General features: G+C 36.1%; 1 protein-coding gene across 3 annotated transcripts in view; it reads left to right on the forward strand.

Annotated features, from left to right (window-relative positions):
• LOC310901250 (uncharacterized protein) overlaps nucleotides 1-13,697 on the forward strand; it is a 721,588-nt gene that overhangs the window by 226,597 nt on the left and 481,294 nt on the right. For 2 of the 3 annotated variants that reach the window (XR_014585668.1, XM_083840541.1), the window contains exon 3: nucleotides 1,105-1,214. Coding sequence is in view for 1 of the 3 variants with exons in the window: in XM_083840541.1 (XP_083696667.1) it covers nucleotides 1,105-1,214 (110 nt within the window). In the remaining 2 variants the exon portion in view is untranslated. Of the gene's footprint in view, nucleotides 1-1,104; nucleotides 1,215-2,955; nucleotides 4,494-13,697 lie in introns of those variants that run through there. The other variant, XR_014585669.1, reaches the window with a different exon arrangement.

Raw genomic sequence — 13,697 nt, forward strand, 5'->3', positions numbered from 1 at the left:
CGATTCTGGTTAAGCTCTCAAAGGTCAGGCAAAGCTAAATGGGAAAATGAAAGTGCAAGTATGCTGGTCACCAGTAGAAAAACTGAAATAATTCTAAAGCATTTGTTGAATGTAAAGCTAGTTTCAAACCTGTGCATCCTCTTTCTGATCTCTGTACACCCCCAAGAACAACTCCAGTATTCTCTTTTTTCTGATGTGGAAACAACAATTTTAAATGGTGTAAAACAATTGTTGTGTGGATTGTCTCTGAGTCTCGTATTGGCCTTTATTTCCCTCCTGAGCTGGTTTTTGCTAAACTTACAGAGCACCTGTAGAGCTACAGGGATTTCTTTAGCATGAAAAGGTTCCCAATTTTTCAGTTGGATTATTAATTATTATTAATTTATTTATTATTATTATTGTTGTTGTTATTGTTATTATTATTATTTGCTGCTGTTGTTTTGCTAAAATAGTTTCTATCTGTGCTTTTAATTACAATAACTTTCTTGTATAATATCACTTATTTTACTTACATCAAAGGAAATGTACGGGTGCTGAAAGTAGTGAGATGGCATTAATATGTTATGATTTCACATCTTCATGTGCTGGTGAATTAAAAAAGTAGCAGGACATGTTCCATAAAAGCTTGTATGTCTCCTATTCCTTTGTGTTTCTAGCATATGCTGTTGGTCTTTTCAGGGTAATAGGAAAAGGTAGTTCACTCAGAGCTTATTCCCTTTCATACAGCAAAGCACTGAATTTATTTTAAGTTCCCCTCCAAGAGGAATCTACTAATGATTCTTGTTAGTGCACAGTGCTATGAAAAATTCATTATTTTATATATATTATATATATATGTTTTATTTAACATTACATGCTGATACATACTTTTTCCATGGGAGGTTTTAAACTGTGGTGCCAATTGCTTTCCCAGTGATGGTGAAAGATCTCCAGGTACTTTCATTCCCAGCACGTGATACTTATTATTTTTTGTATATGTTTGCTTGTATATGTGTTTTAGGTGAAGGCAATATTGCCTATTCTTCAAAGACTATTTGATTTAATAAGGAAAAGACATCCATTTTTCATCAAATAAAGTCTGTGACTTTCGTGTTCCTTGCCCAGGGAAGGCCAGTGTTCTGCAGTGTCCTTCGGCGATGCCGTCTGGTGGGAAAGGAGCTCGCAACAGCTGCAAGAACCGACCCCTGTGAGCTTTCTGCCCGTGATAACCCCAGGTCAGTGCAGTTGCCAGTTTATAACTCAATCCCATGTCAATGTTGGCTGCTTGCCTGCGATCGAGTTAGGTGAGACCATCCTGCAGCAATATTTTGGCTCAAGGAGACATGCTGCTGCAGAAAGTTCCCGTTTTGTGTGTGTTATGGTAGAGGGCCATGCACTGAGGATTTTGGATGAGAAATGCTGGGAGGTACTTGAGGGTAGCTGCTACAGAGCTGTTTTCCTAATGCAGTAGGGGATAGAAAGACCTGTCTGGTGAGTCTGAGCAGACAGCAGATGAGTTGTGTTAGCTGCCCCTTATCTCAAAATAAAGGTAAAATCCTCATGACCAAGGCAGGAACCAGAAATGCAGTTACAGGTCTTGAGAGACTAGGGACAGCATGTCAGGGGCCCAAAGCTACCCTTCACTGATATTCAATACCCTGCTGTGGAGAAACCGGCACGGTAAGGAGGAATTCCTATAAGGGACTGTGAGGGTACGTTGGGAAAAGGGCTAAATTACCACAGAGAAAGTTTTGGTTTCGTTTACTGAGATATGCGTCTGATGGGCTCCTTTTCTCCTAACACAGTGTTTATGTACTTTCTCATTGCATGTATGCTTTTGCATATTGCATATTAATACTCTGAAGGTTCCCCGGGGAATGTATTGATTCTGGATAAGACTTGGAGATTAGTTTCCAGAGGAACCTCTGGCTATTTGTGCCTGCTTCTTTCTCCCTTCAGCATTGCCTGAGAGATGGCTTGTACACATAGCTGGCAGCTGATCTCCATTAGCTTCACCTTCATTACAGCTCTTTAGATTATTTGTATGTGAAATTTTAGGCCTCAGAATGTCACCAGATAATTGTCAGTTTTAAAGGAATATTAGGATTCTTCATAAAAATGATGGTAAACAGGGTGGCAAATTCTTTTCATGTGAAAATTCAAACATGTATTAGGACTTGGAGTTTAAATGCCTTTAGGAGACAAGACGAGGATTCAACATACAAATTTAAGGTTGTTCACTTCTGAATGTTACATTCATGGTGTTGATCTTCACTGTAGTATATGATCATCTGCTTCTTTTCTGTCAATGTAATGTAAAGATATTCACACTTAATTACATCCATTTTTTTAAGCTCAGAAAAAAAATATTTTTGTCTCTACCTTAAAAAAACATAGAGAGAGCGAGATAAGTAATGCACTATCAATTTCAAAGTGTGCCATTTAGTCCTGGAACTGATTAATGTTTCCATTGAAATATATAAAGGGGACAGACACATCCTGATGCTTCTTACATTAAAGAATAAAACTTGGAGTCTAAAGCCATGTGAGTCAGTTAGATACCCAAGCAGCATCAAAATGTAGTGGGAATTGTGTCTTCAAATCCCTTCAGCTCCTTTTGAGATTTCTGCCTGATGAATGCCAAAACATGGCAATAATTTTGGCAAAATACAAATACGTCTTATGTTCAAGAGTTAGTCGACATGCTTGGTTCTCCCCCTCACTCTTTTTTATTTTAACCCATTGTCTTTGATGTCTTTGTTTCTAGTTTGTCTTTGGTCACCAAATGCCATTTTATTTCAAGTTCCCTTATGCCCTGCTCCAGCAAGCCCAAAGATGCATTTTGGGCCAGGTTCTGACTGCCTTAGGTTTAAAGTCAGTTAAATTTCCTGTGTGTAAGACGAGCATGATTCTGTGTCCTTTGCATAAGGTCATATGGATGATGAGTGATTCTGATATGTTAATACTATTCTCCAGATCAGTGGATCTTCTCCACCAGAAGCTACAATGTGTAAGTGACACACTTGCACTGCAGGAATGCTGCTTCTGACCCCAAGTCTCCAGTGTATTTGTTGCTTTGCCGCAATACCTTTGGGCAAAGCCGTTCAACCGTATCACAAACAACTTGCTTTAAGACTGGAGCACATACTGTTTACTGTATAATCCTCTCTAATGCTCTTTTTTTTTTTTCTTTATTTTTTTTTCCTTGAGAAAAGATTAAAGAACAGAATTACATTGGAACTGGTGGAGGCATGATCCATGCCCCCTTGATTATATGGAAACATTAAAATATCATCAGCATGTTAATTTTATCATCTGAACTGTATGAGATTTATTCATATCTCTTATCTATTACATTAGTCTGGAAATACAATTTATTCTGATGGTGGGAATGTCAGACAGAGAGACCAAAAACATCTGGACTTCTTAATATGAAACAAATTTCTAGGATGTATATTGCCACTTTAAAATTAATTCTGCTAATAAGGAGGCTAAAATTTCGTAGCCTATTGATCTTTCAAAATAAGGCCCCAGCCCTTTATTGGGGCAAAACAGGTAGATCCTAGAAAGGTCCCTCTGAGGATTTGTAGTTCACATATCTTCTATTACATATTTGAATATCAAATACAATAGATTATTTTAGCATCCTAATATAAAATACACAACAGCAGATAAAACCCAGCCATCGCAAACTACAGGATTAATAAAAATCAATGAAAATTCTCCTAGAAAAACAACATATCTTAAGCATTTCCCGGGTCTGAATTGTTGGATTTTCTTTCTAAACATGTAAAATCAATATTAATTAAAACCAACCATAAAATACCCTAGCCCACTGAAAGACAGTTTTCATTAAAAAAATATATTGTATTACACAGGGTAGATTATCACTGCACCTTTTCAGCCATGGAGGAAGTAACATTTCTCCTCCAATTACATAGTTTTGGGGGGGTACTTGTGCTGGGAAGCATGTGGAAGCAAAAGACGTACCTGTAGCTCTGCACCCGCCTGACTTGTTCCCATTCCCATTTTACTTGGAGCACAGAGGAAAAAGCAGAGTGGTGATCTCTAATTCACAACATGCCTTCCAGACTGCTCCAGGATTGCTGCATTTATACACTGCTTCCCCTGGAAGTTCCAGGCTAACCCATAGCAATAACTTGGTAATTGTTCTGGGAAGAGGCTCAGCACAGCTATCTTGTGCACAAGTAAACAGGCATCTATAAGATTAAGAATTATATGCCAGGGCTTTGACACAACCATCAGTTATGCCAGATGCAAATAATTTATTCTTTGTCAGTTCAAATATACAATCTTGTTTGGATGGCTTAAATTTATGCTGGCACCAAAATACAGCAAGCAATATTATTTAAGCGTGGTGTTGAAACCACAGATATGCATCTCAGATGACCCAAAAAGTGGAAGAAAAATGTTAGTTATATTTTCTGAGGGTAAGTCATTGTTATTATGTAATAACAGATGATGTAATAACTTATCCTAGTTGTGCAACAATATGACATCAGATGATGGGGGATGTATACTGCCTTGACATACGCTCCAGCCAGGCATCCACGAGAGCCATTGTGATGCCTCTTAACAGCAAAAGGGTTGCTTTGCATCTTGTTTAAAGGATAAAACAAGTGCCAGAATTTCAATAGATAGCCATACCTTTTTTCTTCTGTTTTGGCTTTCCTTATTTCTATTTGGGGTTTTGGTAGCTGAAAATGTTGGCCTCCTTCCATTTTGGCTTTTGGATGTTGGGGATTGTAAACTGAAGTGACATATCCCATTTACTTTCAAAATGCAAAATATTGTCTGTTTATTTATTTATTTATTTATTTTCAAAGAAAAGCATGTGTAGAAAGAGCATGACAGAAGTTGAGGCAGTTGCTATTGCAGAGCTGCAATTTGACCAGCTGGAGCTGGGTCAGGTGGTTGGTTTTTACAGGAAGCAAAGAGGTTGCTCAGACGTTGCTTTGGTTTGCAAAACAAGAGAAAAGACTCAGCTCAGCGAAGATGTATGCAACCACTTAACTGTATGCCCAGTGAGCAGTCCAGTGTGTGAAGTTAAACATGAGCCTCCGCATCTTCGAGATTAAGGCTGTTAGCTTTAAATAGTACCATAAACATTTAGTTCGTGTTTGGTGAGACTGTCAAATAATTTGTTGCTGTGCCATCAGCTGAAAATTCAGCTCATTTTATAGGAGTTCAGCTTACATGAATTTACTGGACAACAGAATAAGTGAAATTTAAGACACACATCTTAAGCTGAGTTCATAACGGCCCACATTTCCAATAACAAAACTAGCAGTGACAGTGATATATGGCTTTTTTTATGAGACCTGATAACTGATGGATATGTGATCTTATAAATGCTTAGACAAACTAATGCACATAATTATATTTTCCATTTGAAGTCTATTGCTAGGCATTCTAATACAATATCATTAGTCGAAATGGCCACAATGATACAGCTTGGGCAGTTTGTCACAGTAATTACAGGGTGATTATTTTTGACTGGAATAAAGATTTCAGTTTTAGTATGGTAGAAAGCATAATCACAAATTAGAAACAGTCTCCGAATAAAAAAATATCATGGAGAGGGACTTTAAATATGGATTATAGTGCAATTCTAAAACAATTTCTTTAAAAAAGTGCACTCATTTGGCTGAATGTGTGACTTCTTTTAGGTTTATACCAAGTTCCTGCCCAAAAGGATGACACTTCCCTAATTAACAGTTCTAGTGTTTAAGGCTTTTGTAAAAAGGAAAATCTGGGCATTGTAAGGAAGGTTTCTCTTATAATTTACATAACTGCTAAAATAGGCTTTCTTTTTTCAATCGACAGAAAAATAGATCATTTGTCTTCACTGTTTTCAGGATGGTTGATTAAAGTAGACAGTGTCCTAACATCTGTATTGAAAACTATATTAATCAATTGATTAATCACGAGGCATTAATCAAAATCTTCCTTAAGTGTTTTACTTTTGGAGCAGCTCTTAGTATTTTCTATCAGATTCCTTTTAAGGTGTCCATTATAAAGATTAAATTTGGGTGGTAAATATTGAGGGGTTGAAGCACATGTGGCTTTCCACTTGAAGGTCACAGCCATTGCTCATTAGTGTTACTTTTAATGGGATAAAAAGCAAAAGTTTTTAATATGTGACTACATCAATTAATCAAATACACATTTGATTTCCTTTCCAGTAAGCAGTCCATATTTTCAGCATGTGCAAAAAAATTTCTAGTCATTTCAAGCCTTGAATACTTCAGGCTATTACTGAAGAATATTCCATGGATATAAGGAATTTAAATTGCACATGTAGATATAATGAACCGACGCACTGACTATAATACAGTAAATTATCCTCTGGTATTTTTAAATATTCTGCTTTATAAAAAGGCATTTGAAGATATCCTGGTCAGCTTTCATTAAAACACTACATAAATAATCTTACTCGCTCTGTACAAGGACTGTAAAAGTTCAGACTACTGGCATGAAGTGTTTTAGGTTGAACGAAGTTATTCAGAGTATTTAGTTGATTCAAGTGAACCATAGAGGACCTATGCAATGAAGCCGATCATCTGAGAATTTCACTCTGTTTGTTTTTGCTCATTCCTATTTGTTTTTTCAGTCTGAAACATTAAATACCGGTACTCAAGTAAATGTATTTTGTGAAGCATCAATTACAGTACAAAAGAAAACCACTGATTACACATCTCTTCATGTGCATAAAAATGTTTCTTCATCTTGCAATCCCTCTGTAAGTGATTCTTTAAGAAAGATTTACTGAATCCTCATTGTGGCTGCTCTCATGACAGACTGGCAATACCTTCTTTCTTCTGTGTGCTTTTTCCAGAGGGGGAAAAAAAAATAAAAAAGGAAACACCAAACCCAACTATATGTTATTTGTATTTATTTGGATTTTAAAGCGTACCAAAAAATGTGCATCTGGCATTCCTATCACCTTTGGCAAAAGTTTAAAGAAACAAGAAATCAAAGCAGAGCAAATTACATCCTGCAGCCACTTCCCCTGTGCCTGAAGAAGCTGCCTAAGAAAATACAAACATGACTCTAGGTAGTCCTGCTTTTGTTTCTGCCCATACATTACTTCCTACTAATTTTATAACGCTCGCAACAATTCATTTTGAAGGGGATGAAGGTGAACAAAGTACAGACAGAGTACTGATAAATGAACGGCCCTTATTTCGGTGAAGGGCAGAGGCCCCCGAGATGGGGCAGCCTCAGCAGCCCCTTTGTGCCACGAAGCCATCGGGAGGCCCTGCCTGGCCTCCAAATCCTCCCCCCCCCCCTGCAGGGAGCCAGCACCACCCCAGGACACCCATCCCAAGGCAGGGCATCACCCAGAGGAGTCAACCAGCAGCCGGCTTTCACCCTCTGACTGCAGGCAGAGCATTTAAAGCAGCACTTCTAATCAGATTAAGGAAGCCAATCGCTACTGATTTGCACCACCTTCTGATTACGTTATAATTCTTAAAAGCTGCTTTGATGTGTGTTTACTGGTTGATACATGCAGCAGTAGAGTTATTATGTCTTTAAAGCCATTAAAATGCACGGGAAATTTTGTACGCCTTTAAAAATTATACTGGACGGCTTGTCATATAATTATGTGAAAAAGAAACGTGTCTTAAAGTCTCAAAATAATCAACAATACATATTTGGAAATAAAATAAAATCTATTCCTGTGTTGTTCTTCCACAGCTGAGTTCTGTTTTCATTTTGCTGTTGATGGTGAAGGTTGGTTGCCTTCAGCAGGAAGGGAAATGCAATCTGCATAATTCCCATTAGTTCTTCATCGCACAAATATATACTGATAATAATTCTGTAGTGGGTTAGTTTGTGGCTAATCATCTTTATACTTAGCAGCAGGTGCTGTGGCAGCACTGGAAAAAGTATCATGCATTTTAGAAATTATTGCTGTATAATTTATCTATAATGCACCTTTCTTTTTAATAAAATTATGTTCAACAGTTCATCAATTCAGCCCATGGAGAACACTCCTGTGATATTGGTGTATAGGCTTTATCACTATTTTATTACCAAATGCCACTGATTTTTTTCATTCTTCTTCTTCTTTTTTTTTTTTTTTAAATAGAATCATGGACCACAGAAAGGAGCCATTGAAATATGTGAACACAGTCAGTTAGCACTTAAAGGCTGTTCTGCATTTTAAAGAAAATAGAAAGAAAATATAAATTAAATGTTTTCAGACCACTCTGAGTGTATACGTGGGACATAAGTTTCTCATTTAAAGTCAAAATGGTTTGCTTAGAAAAAAAAGAGGAGGTGAATATGGGCTTATAGGGAAAGGATCCTGATCGTTCAACTGCTGTTGCTGGGAGGAATTTAGAAAAGATGAGAGGGATTGTAGGCCATCTCTCCAAAAGCCCGTGGAGAGCTTTTATGAAGCCACAGAGGTTATATGTGATATTTTTTAACATATTCTTATTGTTGTTTGCATTAACCATATTGGGAAAAAAAATCTTGAACCAGTATCAAACAACTGGAACTTCTGTTGTTGCTTAAACTGTGACTAATGCCTTCCCTCCTAACACACATGTTGCTTTCAATTCATCCTCAGTTTCTCCCCAAGAAAAAAGTAAAAGACAAATTAAACTTAACCTTAGCATATATGACAAAACAAAAATATGAAAGAATAAAAGAAAGTTTGGTGAGCTAATTCAAAGCTCTAGACAAAAAGCTTAAGGAAACTAGAAAATGGAAATATAAAGCAAAATCGAAGTAATAGTGAAAATAAAATGCACAAAGATTTTGACTAATGGATAACAGGATATTAGCAAGACATGAAGAAGGAAGGAGAATGCACAATAAGAAAAGGCACAGTAAAAAGAAGGAAAGATCAATAAAGTTTTTAAAAAGAAAGAATGCAAAACTAATACATGTACTACATGTTTGAAGTTGATTTAAAGAAGTTATCAGCTAAATATTTTAGTAACTCTCATTAAAACAATTATTTAGTCATCTTGCACCCTTATACAAGAAAACATGCAGCCTTCAAAACTGAGTACCTGGAGTTAAACAGTTCCACTTAAAATACTGTAAGTTGGACAAATGCAGTTATATGAAGAAGATGTTGTCAAATAAACTGAAAAGAGTAGAAAATCTCAGGGAAAATTGTTTGGTTTTAATCGTTCTGAATATAAAAACTCAATTTTACTTAAAATGGTGTTTACAGCATTGAAAAACTGTAAAACAAAAGTAGATAAATATATTTTTTTAAGTGGATTTTGTTTTTGAATGAAAGTAAAATAGTACAGTAAAGATATATTGTGTGACCAACCTTAAACTTTAATAAAATATAGTTTTCCATGGAAAAAAAATGTAATAGAAAATTGTGACCAGTGTTGGTAGTTGGGTACATATAGATATAACTTGATTTTTGAGATGCTGTTAGTTGATATCAGTTCCAGGTAGGGTTCTTGGCACTTCTGAAAAATCACCAACTGAATAATTTGGACCTCAAAAATATACATAAGAGGTTTGACTCTGAAACTGAAAATACATTCTGTAGTTCAACTGAAATCAGTTTTGTGTGAAACTTTTGTATGGAGACTATCTAAAATTTTATCATGCTTTGAAATTTCTTGTTTTGCCATACATTATGGATTTTACCTTTTTCTAATTTAACAAGTTTAACAAACTTTCCAGAGGACCATATTGCTTTTAAAATACCTTTGTTGTGCGTCTTTGCAGGAAACTAATAAGTCTGAGTAATTTTAATAAGTTTAAGTTTCAAATAAGTTTAAGTTAAGGAGTAATATATATATATATATTTAATCTATCTATCTATCTATCTATCTATCTATCTATCTATCTATCTATCTATCTATTTATTTTGGTTTTCCCCCAGGAGCAAGCAGTGTATTTTGTTTGTTTGTTTGTTTGTTTGTTTGGAGGGAGGGAGCTTATCCCACCACTTGTTACGTGTGGCTTTTAATGTCTGTCTCTAAATGAGAGAAAGACACATTCTTTAAAGTGAGGGAGAAGTCATAATTTTGGTTTTCAGATATGTTTTTTCTGCTATGAAGAGAAGTGTAGGGAATAACTTTATATAAAGTATATACTATAAAACTTTATTTTTATTATAAAACTTTATTTGGCAGTGCCAAATAAAAATAAAAATAAAAATAAAAATAAAAATAAAAATAAAAATAAAAATAAAGAGAGAGACAGAAGAGTCCTATGAGTTATAAATTATGGACTTCACTATTGATAAGAGCATTTTCCAAGTATTGAATATATTTTTTAATGACCGTAGATAGTGACCACTTTGTAATGTCTTATTCTTCAACTGCAGTAATATTTATTTATTTATTTATTTATCTGGGGGGGGGAGGTTGGAGTTAAAAATACAGGATGTTTGTGGCTGAGCTGGAAAAACTGTAGACTATAATTAATGTTAATTTAGATCTTTTCTTATTTAGGCCTCTTCTAAACAAAGAGGTGAATACATAGGAGGCGGAGACACTTGCATAGTATCGATAGGAGCATGGACATTTTATGGAGGTGGTTATATGACTGGAATATTAAAATCAATTACTATTACCTGTTTCATTAAAAAGATTAGGAAAATAAAATAAAAAGACAGGTAGGGATAAAAGATGAAAGCTTATTTTCTATTAAACAACACCTGGAATATTACCAGTTGACTTCTGCTCAAGAGCATAAAAGGAAGCAGGTGAGGAACCCTACGAGATGTAATGGTTATTTTTAAGATATCTTGGAAATTATGTTTTAAATATTTTTCAGAAAAGCCAGGTATGAGAAAGCAATAAATCTGAGAGCAATGAAAGCAGGCTTGGGCATTGCCCTGGCTGAGCGACCCAGAGACCTGCTGGCCTCCTGGGGACCAGCCCAGCTTCACATGAGCCCTCCCGAGGAGCTTAATGCAATCCCCACATTACAAAAGGGGACTATCAACCAGAGACACCGAGCGCTGGTAAGAGGGCTTCTGGGCTGCTCTTTTATTTCCAGTGTCTGCACTTCAAGGAAGAACATGAACTTGCTGACAAGAGTTCACAGGATGACTACAAATATGAACAGCTTTTTTTTTGAAAATGAGCCTAGCGATGTGAGGTTTAAGGAGGTCAGCCTTCATGTCGTTGGTGGTTCAGAGGTGACCCGAGAGCCTTCTGAGTTGCTTTGGAATGGAAAGATACTGGCTGCTTTTTTGAGGTTTTATTTATTTATTTATTTATTTATCTATCTATTTATTTATTTATTTACTTATTTTAACTCAGCAGACAGTAATATTTGGAAGTTGAAGTTAGGCCTCCTCAGCCTGGAATCGAGACTTGGCTTTCCTGCAGGAAAGGTGACTGAAGTCTGGATCAATTCACTGGGAGGTTGTGAACCAGCCTTACTTCACGTCTTAGTTATTTTTTGAAATATATATGTTTAGTTCAGTTTTTACAGAACACCCTGAGGCTGACACTTGCAGAAAAGTAGTTGGCCTTTTGTAAGCAGCCGCAGCTACTTGCACTTGGGCTGCTCTGCCCCCCGGCAGCAGAGAAATGCACCTGGAACAGCTGGGAAAAAGGTACAGAGACTGCATAGATGGGAAAGGTCTAAGTAAGATGGTTTTCCCTGAGGATGACCATTTTGATGGGCTGTGTGTTGCAGAGATGAGGCTGCCCTTCCTGGGGATGCCCAGCTGCCCTCTTGTGTGCCCTGAACACAGTTCTCCCAAGGAAGCTCAATGCTCTGGCTCATTTTTGTGGGCTACTACAGCTCTGTTGGTTGGCTACTGTCATTGCTTTGATATGTGGGACAGGTGTTTAATATGCAAATCCAAGGAGAAAATAAGAAGACGGAATATTTTTGTTGTTGTTGGTATTGTATAGGAAAAGCTTTATTATTATTATTATTATTATTATTATTATTATTATTATTATTATTTTCAGTGCCACTGCAAGGTCCAGGAGACCTTGTAAAAAGCTGATGGATTTATATTCTGTGTAGCTCAAAACAGATGAATTTTCTTGGAAGTGATTGCTTTAGAGATAATTCCATACCATTGGGCAATCGCATGACCCAGTCCAATGTTTAAATAATCTGGGAACTCTAAGAGATGAGGCTGGGTAAACTCTTATGCTGACAGGAGCTCAACCCAACTCAGTCCTCAGTTTTATCTCACTGAATTTTGAATCCGAATTTTTACTGTAGCACGCACACGTGTTTTCTGGTAGGCTGTGACATTTCTTCAGGATTAAGCACAGACCTGTATTTACAGAATGGCTACTATATTAAAACTCCAAATAAAAAACGATTGCAGCATATGTTCTATACAGAGAATATTTACTTCATCTTGAAGTGTGTGGTATGAAGTTACAAAAAGAGAGAAATCTAGGAATCAAGCTTAGAAAAAACCAAGACAAAATTGTAAGAAAAATCCCAATGTTCTTACAAAAGAACTGTTTCTTATGGTGATTTTTAGTTAAAAGGTAACTCCTAGGAGCCATACCATTAGTACAGATTGAGGACCCTTCCTGCCCTGGTGGTGCTTCTTTCCTCCAACATCTGAATGAGTGCAGTCATTCCTCAGGATATACTGCATATCTGCATGGTTTTCATTACCACTGTTATTAATTATTATTATCATTATTATTTTAGAATACTCATGCAAGGTTATACCATAGTTTGATCTACCTCAGTGTCCTCTAGGGCCAAAAGAAGATGCTAAGGGAAGAACCTTAGAACAGAGTGACCATATGTGACATTGTTTTGTACCCATTTGTGCCTTGGACATTTCCTAAGGCAAAGTATAAACTGTCTATTTTAAAAGAGAAAACAAAAAAAAAGAAGGATTTTTTTTTTTTTAAACTAGCTAATATTAAAAACAATGATCCAAACAAATACAAGAAAATATATTTAGGTTTGTGTCCTATTTCAGCCTGGAGTATCTTTCGAAAGCTGCATTATCAAGCCTTAGAAATGAAGTCTGCAAATGGAAAAGAATGAATACAACTTTAATAATGGTATTGCAAATGCTGTAGGAATGATAGAGCTACTGCATTTACTATCACTGCTCCCTGACTGCTATTCTTTATTGGCATGTGTGCCTCGATTGTTCAAACTACACAATGTCTGAACATTGATGTCATATTTTTGTTATTGCAAAAGCCTACATTTGACCTTTCTTTGTAACTGTGACACTAGTTGCATTCTGCCTTAGTTCGTGGCAATTTACTAAATCCTTTGAGAGTTCACTAGTTAATTATTGCCAAGTGAATTTTTAATTTGCTCCTATGATTACATTGGTGAATACAGTCATTAGTGGGAAATTTATTTCAGAAATTGGCACTAGAGGGAGCTAAGTAATTGTATCATTTATGTATCTAGGAAGAAAAAAAAAAGAACATTCATTTAAAAAGTTGCTTTTTTCTGAACATGCTGATTTTACAAATATGGCAGCTATGCCTCAGCAAATTATAAGCAATAATGAATTAGTTAATTTTCCTTACTGAAAACTGCTACGCTAAGATTATTAAATTACTGTATTTCTATTTAGTGAAACCAGCTACCAGTGAGTAAATTAGGATTTCTAGGACTCTTTTGGGAGGGGGAATTTTTTGTAACTATTATCCTTGTTTATCATTATTTTGGTCTTAACAGAATTAAAAAGCTCGCAGATACTTTCCCAAAATATGTTTGCTCCCGAATGCATTGCAGGATGG

Source organism: Anser anser (genome assembly GCF_964211835.1).
Source record: "Anser anser genome assembly, chromosome: 6".
Taxonomy (NCBI): domain Eukaryota; kingdom Metazoa; phylum Chordata; class Aves; order Anseriformes; family Anatidae; genus Anser; species Anser anser.